This window comes from Condylura cristata, unplaced genomic scaffold (assembly GCF_000260355.1).
Source record: "Condylura cristata isolate star-nosed mole 26May11 unplaced genomic scaffold, ConCri1.0 scaffold00030, whole genome shotgun sequence".
NCBI lineage: Eukaryota > Metazoa > Chordata > Mammalia > Eulipotyphla > Talpidae > Condylura > Condylura cristata.
In genome coordinates, this window is record NW_004567131.1 from 12,358,560 (window position 1) to 12,373,285 (window position 14,726).

A 14,726-nucleotide genomic window follows, 5' to 3' on the forward strand; every position below is an offset into this window, starting at 1 on the left:
TATCTGTGTATAACAGACTCCTGTTTGGAGGTTATTTTAAACCTGTCTAAAGAGGTGGCTTGATCTCTATCCTATGATATTCTTATAAATTGGAAGATTCAAAATAACTAAAATTGATCAGTTCTTCACTTGTGTATATAAATGCTAAATAACCAAATAACCAAATTGACTGGATTTTTTTTTTTTGAAAAAAAGATTTTATTTATGCCTACAAGAACGGGGGTGCAGGCCAGAGGTGTGGAGGGAGTAAGAGGATTCACCAGAGACAGCAGGGAGCAGAACAGACAGATCTACTGAAACACACTGCTGAGGGGAACAGCGAGCAAGGCATGAGAGGTCCACTGCACCATGTGGGTCACTCCCTGGCTGGGATGGAACTCATGCTTCTCATGGTTTAGTGGATGGTGGTAGCTTGACAGTACTGCGACTTAATCTCTTGTGCCAGCAGGGAAGCCTCCAAGACTCCTGATTTTTTTTTTTTCCTTTACTTTTGTCATTTCAGGTAATTGGTAGGAAAGCCAAACAAGAATCATCAAATAAATCAGAGACTTACAGTCCTGTGCTTACTGAAATTGGAAGTACTGAAGCTTCTATTCCTTCTATCTCTGGTGAAGGTAAAACCTTTAAACCACTTGATGACATCACAGTGACTCCTGACAATGATACTGTCACACAAACCACAGTCACCAAAAGTTATGATGGCCTCAGCAGTCACTCAGTTATTTGTCAAAAGTCTGTGCACAACACGCTTGAAGGCAAAGTTGATATTTTTCATTCAACAGTATGTAAAAATTCTGGTGCTTTACAGGAGCTTATCCAGCATAGCAACCCCATGAGCAAAGATTGTCAGCCTTCATTGGAAAGGAAGGATGATAAAACAGGATATGTAATGATTAATCTGGAACCAGTTACTCTCACTTTTGAAAAAAATGCCTATGTACCGGTAGAGGCAGAAGCTATAAATAGAGCTGAGAAACCTACAGCCTTTAATATGGAACTTACTAAACAAATATCACCTGCTGCAAGTCTTCAGCATCCTGTATCCGCATTTGAAAAGCCACAACAAATAAAAGGTCTTAAGGACATTTCATCTCTAGCAGTGCCTGGACAACAAGGCACTAAATATCTTTGTGCTACTTCTTTAAGTAAAGAGATATTTGCTAAAGAAAAATGTTCATTACAGCCTATTCCAGGCTCATCGTCATCATCTAATCCAGTGGCAATGGAGGCATTATCATTAATTAAAAGTTCTAATTACTTGTTACCCAGAGAAGACACAGAACTCTCTCAAGAAGTTTTGCTGCAGACCCCGAATGCCTTTGGTGTATCTTCAGAAGAGATTATAGAGCCATTGCAGGTTGAAGAAGCGGTCTCATCATCAGCCTCTGCCACCTTGGGAAAAAATTACTCTCTTAACAGCATTTCATCAGGTAGTAATATGTCAGAAGTCTCTTCAGAATTAAAGAATGACAAGAGTGCTCTAAGTAGTGAAAATTTGAATTTTGAATCATTTAACTCAGCATTTACCAGGCAAACTAGTCAGTCTACAAATGAAGAGATCAGCTTAGAGTTACCAGAGGAAGATTCTGACATTGACCTAAATCTCACCATATCACCACCCACGAGCCCCAGAGAAGTAGTGTCATCTGGAAAAATAGAACAAGATCTAGAGGCCCCATTAACAAATGTAGAATTCCAGGATATGACTAAAGAAACCATTGAGCCAGAACAGGCAATGTGCAAAGAAAACATTGAGGTGAATTCTGCTAGTTATATATCAGTGTATCCTACAGTGTCAAATAAACCATTGGAAAATGAGGGAAAAAGTGATAATTCCCAACCAGTTACTTTAATAGTTCCTAAGGAAAGTTGTACTCTTGAGATCATGGAGGAAGTTCATATTCCCTCAGACTTTACCTTTGCTTCTTTAATTGAAGAAGTGTCTCCAGCTTCTAGTCCTGACCCCCAGGTGCTAGCTGAAGAAATACGACCATCTCAGGCTTTGTCTCTATGTGAGAAAAATGGCAAATACTTCGAGGTTGAGTCAGGAGATTTGGCTATAAATGAGAAAGAAAATCTTTCTGTTCATCCTAGCCATCCAATGGGACAAGAAAATATAACTCAGGTACAACAGATGCAGCTTTCTGCTGAAACACCTCTAGTATTAAATAATCATTCAGAAGGAAAAAATAAACATTTAACCCTCCCAAGTAAAGTCACTGACAAAATTATTCGAAGTGAATGTGATGAAAGTTTCTCTTTCTCAGAAAAAACATCCTGCTGTGACACAGCATCAAACAGGGCTGCCCCAGCAACCAGTTGCAGAGATGACTGCAAGCCTTCTTTTGAAAAGCGAGTAAGGTCAGGAAGTCCATTGCAGCCGATTAGTGTAGAGAATAGAAATTCAAACTTAAAGCATCTTGTCTTAGAAACCAGTGAGTTTCCATTTAGACCTGGAAACATTCTTGAAAATACAACTTTGGCTGACACATTTGTTTCTGTAACTGCTCCAAATGATGTAGTGAATATATCATTACAACAACAAACTAGCCCTAAAAGCGTTAAGAAAAATCTCTTGAGCCATGATTTCAAAACAAATGAAGGCAATTGCATGCATGTTATGTCCTTAAACCCCAACTCAATTGATGGGATTGATCTATCACAGGTACACAGGCGCCTAGAGAGTTCCAAACTGACTTCCTCCTCAGATGGTTCTATGTTAACCCATTGTACCAAACCCATAAGTGGAGAGACAGGGGTTCAAACACAGGAAATATCAGTAGTCAGAATGGCCAGTTTACTTAAAATTGGTGAAACTAAAGCTGAGTTACATGAAAGATCTAAAGATGTAGTTGTTGACTCAGAATTAAACACCCTATCTCCAAAAGGTGAACAGAAAACAGTCCATGGGCTGCGAGCTATGTCAACATGTGAAATAAAAGATCCACTGAATGATGGACTCTCCCCTGTGTATGCTGGCTTTTACCAGAACACAGCAGTCCCCTGTGGAAAGATTATCAATGAAGACCCTTCTGTTTCCTTTGCTTCTAAATCCAGTGACCCTCTTGTTCATGGAATCTGGAAAACACAGACAGAAAATAAGATGGCAGGTGAGGGGCACAGGGCCAAGGAGGACACTCGAGCTCTGGGTAGAGACATGGATAGCAATGCAAATTTTGACATCCATTATGAACCACTTTCGGGAGATTCTGATGAAGACTCTTTTGGTGATTGTAGAAATCCCAAATTTGACATGGAGGATTCTTGTACTTTGCAATGTCACACCAACAAAAAAGGTGCTTATGACACCGTCCTGTGCTTAAACAGTGGTGATCATGAAGGTTGGGGTTACTCTAAGCAAGTTCCAGTGTTAGAGACCAGCATTCCTCCCAGAAGCTGGTACATTGGATTAAAGAAAGAAAAGTGTGCACCACGTTACATTCAGATCCGAGACCCTCATGGCATCCCCAGGACTTATGCTAACTTCACCATAACTAAAGAGTTCCAGGACACCACTCGGACCCTACACAGCCTGAGTAGGCACCCTAGTCTCACTGCAAAGTGTGGCCTGCTCAGCTCTTGGACAAACACTTGGCAGGTCGCAGACGACCTGACCCAGAACACTTTAGATCTGGAGTATCTGCGTTTTGCACATAAACTGAAACAAATTGTAAAGGATGGTGATTCTCAGCACTCTTCTACTAACATCTTTCCAAAGGAGTCACCTCTCCAAATCACTGCTGGAATGTTCCCTTTCACGAAAATACCCGAGTCTCCTCTTCTGCTTCCTGTGCCCCGGAGCAGGAGTCCCCTGATAGTGACAATCATGCCCTCGGATGCCAGACCACAGAGTCCACACATGAGAGGCCATGTACACAGCAGTTTGGACGGTCCTTCCTTTTGGGAGGGGAGAGGTGGTCACTATACGAATCACCTTACAAATTCTGAAAGAAATCATGGTGTTTCATTCCACCTCAACAAACTGAAATACAACAGTACTTTGAAAGAATCCCGGAATGATATTTCACTTATTCTCAATGAATATGCTGAATTCAATAAAGTGATGATGAACAGCAACCAAGTCATTTTTCAAGATAAAGAGACAAGTGTTGCTTCTGGAAGAGCCACATCTCAGGAGATGTGCGCATCTTTCCCACAGTCAGCTTCCTATGAAGACATGATTACTGACTTGTGTACCAGTTTGCATATCAAGCTAAAAAGTGTTGTGAAAGAGGCTTGTAAAAGTACCTTCCTTTTCTACCTCGTTGAGACAGAGGATGAATCATTCTTTGTAAGAACAAAGGTAAAGTGACATTCTTATAGTTTGTTATTTTGATTGCTGTTCTGATTTTAGCTTATTTTAAAATAGATTTAGCATTCTTGGTTCCAGAAAGAAATTCTGGTGGTATCTGAGTTTCACAATCAAATTTTTATTCATATGCTAAATGTTATGATATAGGGTTCTACCAATGGTAGTACCTTTGAAGATTTATCTGATGTTCCAGAATTGGTGTGACTGATTTTCACAAAAAAATTACCAGTGCTGACATACTGATAATTCAAGTGTAAGCACAAACATATTCCAAAGTTAAAATAGGTTGTTGCTTTTTTTTTATTTTTAAAAAATTTATTTTACTTATCCATACAGAACTGGGGTACAGGCCAGAGGTGCAGGGGCAGTGAGAGGAATCACCAGAGACAGAGTGGGGAGCAGAACAGCCAGATCGACGAAGTACACTGCTGAGGGAGGCAGCGGGCGGGTCAGGAGAGGTCTGCGGCGCCATGTGGTCACCTCCCGGGCAGGCGGGGATTGAACTCATGCGGAAGTGGCTTTAGCTTCTTTGTGCTGTGCTTTAACCTGCTGCGCCACCAGAGAGGGCCTACTTTTTTTTCATTAAATATGTAAGTGTCCATCAGTGTGACTAGTTAAGAGGGACCTCTTTTGACTTTTAAAAAATTTAAATTTTAATGATACTAATAAATTTAAGTGTTGTATCTCTGATAAAATTTTAATCGTTAGGAACCAGGCTTCTCTCAGTTTACCTTTGGCTTCATTTTAATATGTCAAAATTTCTATTTTGGAGAAAGCCTTTTCCCTTTTGACTTAAAAATTTTTTTAATTGACAAGAAGATTGCAGAAATGGTATTGTTCATCTAGACTATCCCACTGTTAACAGATCTGAATTGTTTTAACCATATTGCAGATGCTGTTCATTACTCTTTATAGTAGAAGTGTGTGTTACTTAAGTACAAGGACAGTGAGCACAATGCTACCTAAAAGTCAAGAAGCTACATAAACACAGCTCCTGTCCAGCTCACAGGCCACCAACCACCCAGCATCACGTGTTGTGTTTGCTTCTCTTTTTCCGTATCCATCGCCCTGGAATAGCTCCTGTCATTCCTTTGTGACCTTGGTAATTTTGAAGACTATAGGCTAGTTATCAGGTAGAATTTCTTTCAGTTTATTTTCATCTGTTGTTCCCTCATTATTTAGGCATTTTAGGTAAGAACACCCCAGATGTGATCCTGTGTTTCTCAGTGAACCAGCTCAGGACTCACATGATGTTGATTAGGCCCATTCTTGAGTGTATTTATTTTTTCACTTGGTTAAGATGATGTCTGGGGGGTTCTCCACTGGAAAGTTAACTGCTAAGCATATTGTAGTTAAGTAGGGGCATACTTGAGACTCTTAATATCCGGCGCCTCATCTGACTTTGATCCACCAGATTTAGCATTCACCAGTTCTTTCCTGAATCAGTTAAAATTTGATGGTTCCCAAGTGGTAACATTCCAGTTCCATCATTTCTTGAACGTACGTTACTTGGAATTCTGCCACAGGGAAGAGCTTCCTTTCCACCATTTATTTATTCATTTGTTGGCTATATCAATGTGGACCCATGTTCCACATTTTATTCAGTTACCATCTGGTTCTTATTTAATTGCCTCAGACTCAGCTTGTAGGATTCCTTTATTATTAAGCTGTCTTCTGTGTTCTTTTGAAAAGTCCTCATAATTCTTTGGACAGTTTCTTCCTTTGTTGGACAAGCTGATGTTACAGGCTGATCTTATATTATTCCTGTCCTAGCCTTGAACTCAGTCATTTCTTAAAGGAGATGTAATTCTTTTTAGGGGAGAATATATTTGGGAGCATGATCTCAACATTAGGTCTCTCATCTGGAGAGTGATCTCAGCACAGAAACAGGAGAAACTTGTGCATACACACACCATCTGTGATTAAAAAGCAAAAATCAGTGCACATCCCTCCAATCTCATTCTAGCACCACCAGGTTGTCCCAGTCTTACTTGCCATTATTTGCCAACGCCCTATTGCAGCCATCAGGAGGTCAACTTCATCACCCTGAACAAACAGATTTGTTCAGAGTTTAACACTTCTGATACTTAACTGTGGTAAATCCAGACTGTCACATAATAAATGTCCCATGATAAATCCATTTAATTACTAAGTAACATTAAAATCTAAAAATGTTTGTAGAATGTGACATCTGATGAGTGTAATTTTTTTTTTTTAATCTTGGCCTCCAAAACTATCCTAGAAGTTAACTTTTTTCAGTCAAAGTTGATTTTCAATCAAAGTTGAAAGGCTAGTTATATATACTATACTGACACATGCTAAAATGAATCAGGGATTGGCTGAGCATCAGTCTCTGTTTTACCACACTGAACAGTAACAAAAAGTACTTGATTTCTTCTGCTTCCTTCTCAAAAACAACAGTTCAACATCTTAGTTCTCGCACTCTTACAAAGCATAACTGATGCTGATTTCCCCATAGGAGAGATTATAGCAATGTTAAGTTTGTATTGTTTCAATAGTGAATCTATTGTTCATGATGTTTGATCATGTGGCCACTATTTACAGCAGAAAATAGTATAATTTGTGCAAAGGTAAAACTAGTATGTCTTAAGAGTCCTGAAGCAGTCACAGGGGCCTGACAACCCTATTTATTTGTATGATGCAAAAGATTTGTGATTTCCTTTTTTGCTGAAATGTGTAGTGCATGACAAAATAACCCAGAGCTCCTCTGAATTTGATAAAATGTCAAACATAATCACAAAATGAGTTTTTAAAATAGTTTATTAGTAAAAGGTGATTTGTATTTAGATCACAGTGGATCCTGTTAACACATTCTTAATCTCTGTAGGTATTTCTTTGAAAATATAGTGCCCTTAATTTTGTGATGAATTGAAATAGACAAAATTTGAGTCATTTTGAGATCCAAGGGAGACCAGTCAGGCCTTATTTTTACAAAGAAAGTGATGGTTGGACATTACTGCTTTTGGCGTAACTAGGGACATTGAGGTTTGCAATGGAAACATCCAAATCCTTCAGATAGCAATGTCATGTAACTACAGAGGAATGAACCTAAGCACTGAGCCTCCCATTCCAGGCTCCTCAGAGCTGTTCTGTGTAAGGGAGTGAACCTTGAAGTTTTACAATTCCCATCACATTTGAATAACCTATGCCCAAATTAATTTAGGTATTCACATTACATAATTGCCAAGGGCCAGTTGCCTTTTCAAAATTGGTCCCTATTAATGATACCCCAAGAAATCCATAGATACTGTATTATTTGAAAGTTTTTAGAAATGTTTAGATTGGCATTTGTAAATACCTGTGCATTCCAGCAGTTCCCTTACCAAAGAGGTTTGAAAGCTATGTATATTAGTCTGATGTTTAAATAAAAATCAGCTTTTTATACATTTGGGCATAAAATGTTTACTATACATTGTCTTTGAAGTAAAATCCTCAATTCAGTTCTGATACCCAAGAGTCGTCATTCTACACATGAAATTTGGTGAGTAATAAAGTGCCATTTTATGTTGTTTTAGGATGTAACAGCAGGAAAGATGTACTCTTGATGTTTTTAGTAGACTATAAAAGTAATTCTGTGCATTTATAATGGCTGTTTTGTAATCTTTCAGAACATTCTGAAAAAAGGAGGTCATACAGAAATTGAACCTCAGCATTTCTGTCAAGCTTTTCAGAGAGAGAATGATACACTAATAGTCATCATCAGAAATGAAGATATATCATCATATTTGCATCAAGTAGGTTTGGAAATATCTTTAAAGACAAGTGTTACAGGAATTTTATGTTTTGTAATTATGAGACTCAACATGTTAATTCAGGGAAGAATTTAAAATGCATTATCACTAAGTGAGAAAATAATGGACGTTGTAGGCTATTTTTTATTATATTACTAAGCTACTTAGAAGACAAATTGTAGGTGTCAATTTCCTCACCTGAGATATAAATCTGCATGTTTTGATATCTAAAGTTAATAGATCTTGCTTTAAAAGGAAAAGTAGAACTTAACTGTTACTTATTCTAGGAGGTTCTAACTTATAAGTATGCAGTCCTGATAGAAGGTGGTAGTTGAACCATACAGCACCAGTTGTCCATGAAGTTTCTCAACAGCCTCATTACTTTACAGGTCCCCAAAAAGTCAGCTTCATTTTTCTCATCCATTAACTCCAGCCTTTGAGAACTGTATACTACTTTTAATCAACTAATTTTAAAATTTAGAACATTGATGAACTAAGTTAGTATTTCTTTTATGTGGCAGAGTTAATAGTCTGCAAGTCTAAAGATATTTTCACCTGTTTCTGAATCTTGAAACCCACTGACAGAAAGTAATGCACTTCTTATATTTAACAGATTCCTTCTTTGCTGAAGCTGAAGCAGTTTCCCAATGTCATCTTTATGGGAGTAGACAATCCTGAAGATGTTCTCAATTATACCTACCAAGAGCTATTTCAAACAGGCGGTTTTGTGGTATCAGATGATAAAATATTAGAAACTTTAACATTAGGTTAGTCTTTTATTTTCCTTGTTTAAAATCTAGTCAGATCAGTTTCTCATACAGTGACCCAAAATAGCATGGCATCATAAAGAAGTTATCAACTCAGTATGATGGCTGTCAACAACTACCGAGTACATGATTTTTACCATTTACTATGCTAAGCACTACTCAAAGTTGGGTGTAATTCTCATTCCCAATGTACTTGCTCTTAGCTTCTTCTAAACGATTATCATCACTACACCTGTTTCTAAGTTTCTTCCTCCATCATACAGCTAAATGCCAACTCATAAAACTTAAAAAGAAATTTTCTTACATTTCATTAGTCTACCTACCAAGGCAAGTCAGCTGTATGTTAGTTTTATTTGTCTAAAACCAGCCCTCTTTTCCATTTCTGTTGTCATCATCTCATGGAACCCAAAAAAAAAATTGATACCAAAATTCTTCCTGATTATCTACTTGAACATGGGTGTATAATTTCTTAGAACAGCAAATTTCACAGGAAAATACATCTGTAGATTGTTTAGATACCTACACCCAACTGACCCACCTCTTTTTTTTTCCTCCACGAATGTAGAGAGCTTTCATTGCTCTTTCTATCCTCATCTCTCCTACTTATGTTAAGAATAGGCAAGACTGAATTGAGGGACCATGGTTTGCTGAGTCTTTGAATGCAATGTGGTACTCCTGCCCAGCTACTTAAGTGGCAGTGATGATATATTCAAACATAGTGTTTTATTTTTTACGGGTAATAATTGCTTTGACTATATAAGCCACAAACCCTAAAACACATCTTCTCTCTTACCAAACTTACTCTGTAGTTCAACTAAAAGAAATTGTTAAAATTCTGGAGAAGCTAAATGGAAATGGAAGATGGAAGTGGTTGCTTCACTATAGGGAATATAAAAAGCTGAAAGAAGATGTAAGGTAAGGAGATCTTAATGTGAGGTGCAGCTTTTGTACATTGTGGGGTCACTCTTCCCCTGATGGGCCAAGGGTGAAAATACTGTGACTCACCATGAATGTTCAGTGCTCTAGAAGTGTTACTCAAGGACTGCAACATGTTTGGTTTGTGCTGGAATCACCTACATCTGCAAACACAGTATTTAGGTTGGTTTTATTTTCGCAGGATAGCCAGTGAAGAAAGTGACATATTGTAACTATATTCACTATAGGCACTTCCTAGACCAGTAGGTTTCAGGAAATCAGACTTTGAGGTTCTGCAGCTACCCTGAACTATAAAAAATAAATCTTGAGCTTATACATTGATTTTAAGATTTTGTCATGTTGTCCGTTTTAAGAATGGAAAAACTGAAACCAGAATGTATTCTGAACTTAATTTTACCATTAAATGACAATGTTCAGATGTTTTAAGTTTTTTTTTTTTTCTTATGTGCTGGCTAGAGCGTGCCGGCCACCTCTTCTGATCATAGAGATACCTTCAGGTTCTAGTGAGACTTGGAAAGGGAGACTAGAACTGGGAATGGGAGCTCCAACAGCCTGGACTTGACAGCTGTTGGGTGTTTTTCTTCCACGATCTCCTCTCTATATGGACAGGAGCTAGGTCAGTAAAATTACTGTAATGAAGGTAAAGCACAGAGAGGACAACAGACCTGACCCTGGTCAAACAAGGAGGGAGTTGTGAAGCTGGCTCACCCCTGGGATATTTTCATGTTTATACTTTTTCAGCTGAAATTGTAAAACTGCACAGGATCTTTACAGATGACTGAGAGATTTTAACAGGAAAAGCTTTTATCTATGAGAAAAAGCTGTAGGGGTAGAACCAACAAATTATATGGCCACAAAAGGTGGGGGGAAAGAGACAACGGTTATTAATACTTCACAAAGAAAAAGTTCAACTTTAGTAAATTAAAATTCTAAGATGCTACATGACACTAAAATTATAAAATTAAAATTACTAAATAGAAATTTAGCATTTATAGGACTTGGATAAACAGACATATTCCGCTGGCACATAACAGGTATAATGAGAGTGCTAATAGGTATAATGAGAGTGCTTTACTTAACTTCCTCACCCCCAATTGGGGGAACTTAATAAACCAAAAAAATTCTAACTTTCAAAAACCATTCTCAGCAAAGATGTTTAAAGCCATGGGTGGCTATCAGAAACTATAAAACCAGCCTCAAACCCATTTCTAGGCAGATATAAGGATATGTGGAAGCACTGTATACATTTTTTTAATATACAAAAATATACAATATAATCAGTAGAAACATGAAATCTCTTTATATAAAAGTATCAAACTATAGTTGGCAGTTAATCATTATATATTCACATTATACCAAGGATAAAGCCTTAAAGTTCATCTTGATGTTACTAGTACTTGTCACGAGTTGTGGGAATACCTGATTGTGGTTTTCTCCAGTAAATAAGAGAGGATGTAAGTAATGGAAAAGACTGGAGAAATGGAATCAAGAGCAGAGGTAAAGATATTTAATAGTGGAAAGAAAGCAAGTAAGAGATTTTGAGGTGAGAAAATAAGGAGAGTCTAGCTGCTGTAGAATTTAAGTTGATCATCGGACTAAAACCATCTAAGAATTGAGGTTTTAAAGAAACTTAAGATTTGAAGCCATTTCTATATAAATGAAAGGTTTGCTAAGTTGATGTTGGACAGACCAGAACAGTGTGTAGATTTCCCTCTATCTCAAAATGAGGCCCTTGTAGCTTGTTTTAATCTGTATTTACAATAGTAGTAAGTATATCTGCAATGTTTTAAGGGAATGTGACAGTAATATCTTGGAAGCAAACAAGGATCTCATACAAGTTTTAACACAAGAAATTACAGTAAGTAACTTTACTGAAGAGAACAAAATGAAACAACTAAGATGTAGGAAAATTAACTTTATTCATAAACATATACTAAGGTAGCTACTATTTCTATGTATTTTTCCAGAGTGGATCCATCTGCACATAAAAAGAACTTAATACTGAAATCTTACCAGAGTGCAAATATCATTGAATTGCTTCATTATCATCAGTGTGACACTCGATCGTCACCAAAAGCAGAACATTTGAAATGCCTGATAAATCTGCAAATTCAGCATATACGTGCCAGGTTTGCTGTCTTCCTAACAGGTAAATTCACAGCCAGAGTTCTGTTTTCATTAGTTAGTTCAACACCCAAATAGCTCTATTCTACAGATGATTGGCACGTCAGATAGGTGGATATTTTCAATACTGGCTGTCAAGAATAAACTTTTAGCCTAGTGTATTTTTAAATGTGCATTACAGTCAGGGTGATAAAAGGGCATTGTGGCTTTTGTCATTTAGTTTTTTAATCACCTATAGTACTGATTTTATACTTAGTGTTTCTAAATGTTTAGCTTTATGTGACTCAAGCTTTAAAAATAGTAACTGGCGGGCCATCCCTGGTGGCACAGCACTGAGAATCTAAAGCGGCTCCGCATGAGTTCCATTCCTGCCCCGGAGGTGACCACATCGAGCAGCAGACCTCTCCTGACCCGCCCGCTGCTCCCCTCAGCAGTGTACTTAGTCGATCTGCCAGTTCTGCTCCCCACTGTCTCTGGTGAGGCCTCTCACCGCCCATGAGCCTCTGGCCTGTACCCCAGTTCTGTATGCACAAATAAATAAATCTTTAAAAAAAAAAATAGTAACTAGCCCTCAAATCCTTAATCAGTGGTGTCAGCTGCTCTCAGAATCCCAAACAGTTCTTAAAATGGGGTACAGGGATTCTCCTAATGTTTTCTCCAAAAGTTTTTTTTTTTTTTTTTTTACAGAAAAGCTTGTCTCCAGAGAAATCTTTGAAAATAGCGGCATCCTTGTCACAGATGTAAATAATTTTATTGAAAAAATACAAAAAGTAGCAGCTCCATTTAGGACCAGCTATTGGTAAGAACACCTTATATACTCTCACGTGTGACTTGAAGCAGTTAGTGACATTTGTTTCTGTTCATGTTTTTACCCATGGAACTGTTTGTTGATTTGGCATAAATGAGGATTTCAGGATCCACTAATGAAATAACCAGTCTACTTGAAACTACCTGTTATTTGTCAGAAATGATGTGCCTTTTCACCTGGCAGTAAACTTGACAGATGTAGTAGATAATTAACCTAGACATATTCTTTCCCCATTAGACAGCGTTCTTACCAATTTTGTCTTTATCCAGGTGATTCAGCTGCAGTTTGCCTAGACATCTGTGATGCCAACAATAAATTATTTTTTTCTTTGAAAAATCAGTGTTGCTACAACTTGGGAGAAAGTTTGTTGGTTTTTTTTAAATGCTTTGCTAAAATAGAAAATGTTTACTGTGTCATAACAAGTATTTTAACCAGTAGCTTTGTTTTTGCATGTTAATTAGAAAGGCATAATGTAATGCATGTCATATGGTGTTTTAAAGATTTTATCACCTTCATAGAAACTATTAACTGTTTTATTGACTGTTACTCAAAACACTACTTGAAGCATTTTTTCCTGAATGGTACAAATTTACAACTCATTTTTCACTCACTCAGCTTTTGTAAATAGAACTACAAAATCATCTCTCTGGGGGAGAAAATAAATTTATTTATGATACTAGAATTTCTCAAAACCGAGCAAAAACATTTGTAAGATACATATACAGTATCAATTTGAAACAACTTTTTGTAACTAATTTGGTTTCATTTTTTAATAAAGACAGCTAAAAATGCAATTAACTGTTTCTGTAGTGACTTGAAAGTTGAAATTGTACTGGAAATCTTAGCAGATTTTAGTCCACTTAACTTGAAGTCACTAAAGGAAAGTTGACATTCATTCATTCCTGTATCTGCCACACACTGTCTGACACTTCTCACAAATTATGCCTGAAATGTCAACTTCCCCTTGCTGAAAGGTCTTCCACTACCCACAAGACCATCCTTTTTATTTCTACATCTTTTCTGTTTTAATACAACATATACTGTGTCTCCTCCAGACTATGTCTTTGTCACCCACCCATGACCTGGCCTACAGTGAGGCCTGATGACATGTTTATTCTATGAGTATGTACGAAAGAACATGAAAATATCTTGGGTTTTCCTTCTTTTGTTTACTAACCAAACTAATGCCTCTGTTTGCATTACTAGTTCACAAATGGAAGTGTAATGACAGAAGAAATATAATGCAGATACAGTTCCATTTTGTGTCCCAGGAAGACAATTCTGGTTGTCATGCTAGAAAGATATTATTGGCATCAAGTGGTTTAAAGGTCAGAAATACTGCTAAATAAACATCAATATATAGGATAGCACCTCCCCGCCCCTCACACAATAGATTGTCTGGTCAGTGAGATTGCCTAAATTATTATTGTTAGCTCAGTTTCTCAATCAGAATTACTGTCCTAATTCCTTTAACAGATTATTAGGCTTTCTTTCAGACAACTGTTGAGAACCATTATTTAGCCTGAGAAAATAGTTTATAAATGTCCTCATTCAGCTGAGATATAATTATAGCATACAGTAAGGCCTCACTATAAAGAATGGAGGTACCAGTAAGAACCATTCCTAACTACAATCTAAATTACTTGAAACAATCAGCAGAGATACTTATTATACTGGACAGGACACACCTATTAAAAAGTTGCTATCAGCAAACTATTAAAGGCAACTTGTATCTGTATGGAAAAGAATGCTTGTTCTAAACTACCACTAGGAATACCTGAAAGTCCTCTGAAGTATCTTGTTATATAATATTACTATAACCTGGGGTCTACTGACAGTGAAATCAGATATGAACAGTTTTACTCATCCGCATTTGAGTCTTCATGTGCTATCATGACTGGGCACACATCTCCTATTCTAGCATCTCTTCCCTAGTTTTAGCTGTACTGAGTGAAGGCAAGGAGCATCTGGGTGATGGTCAAATACAACACTTAAAAGCTCCCAAATATCAAGACATAACAGATCAA

The 14,726-nt window shown here is 37.3% G+C and overlaps 1 protein-coding gene across 1 annotated transcript in view; it reads left to right on the forward strand.

The window, feature by feature from the left end:
• FAM208B (family with sequence similarity 208, member B) overlaps positions 1-14,645 on the forward strand; it is a 35,149-nt gene extending 20,504 nt beyond the window's left edge. The window contains exons 13-18 of the mRNA XM_004691221.2: positions 503-4,303; positions 7,942-8,067; positions 8,678-8,831; positions 9,641-9,746; positions 11,735-11,916; positions 12,579-14,645. Coding sequence (XP_004691278.1) covers positions 503-4,303; positions 7,942-8,067; positions 8,678-8,831; positions 9,641-9,746; positions 11,735-11,916; positions 12,579-12,694 — 4,485 coding nt within the window. The 3' untranslated portion in view covers positions 12,695-14,645. The remainder of the gene's footprint in view (positions 1-502; positions 4,304-7,941; positions 8,068-8,677; positions 8,832-9,640; positions 9,747-11,734; positions 11,917-12,578) is intronic.
• Positions 14,646-14,726: the final 81 nt, after the last annotated feature.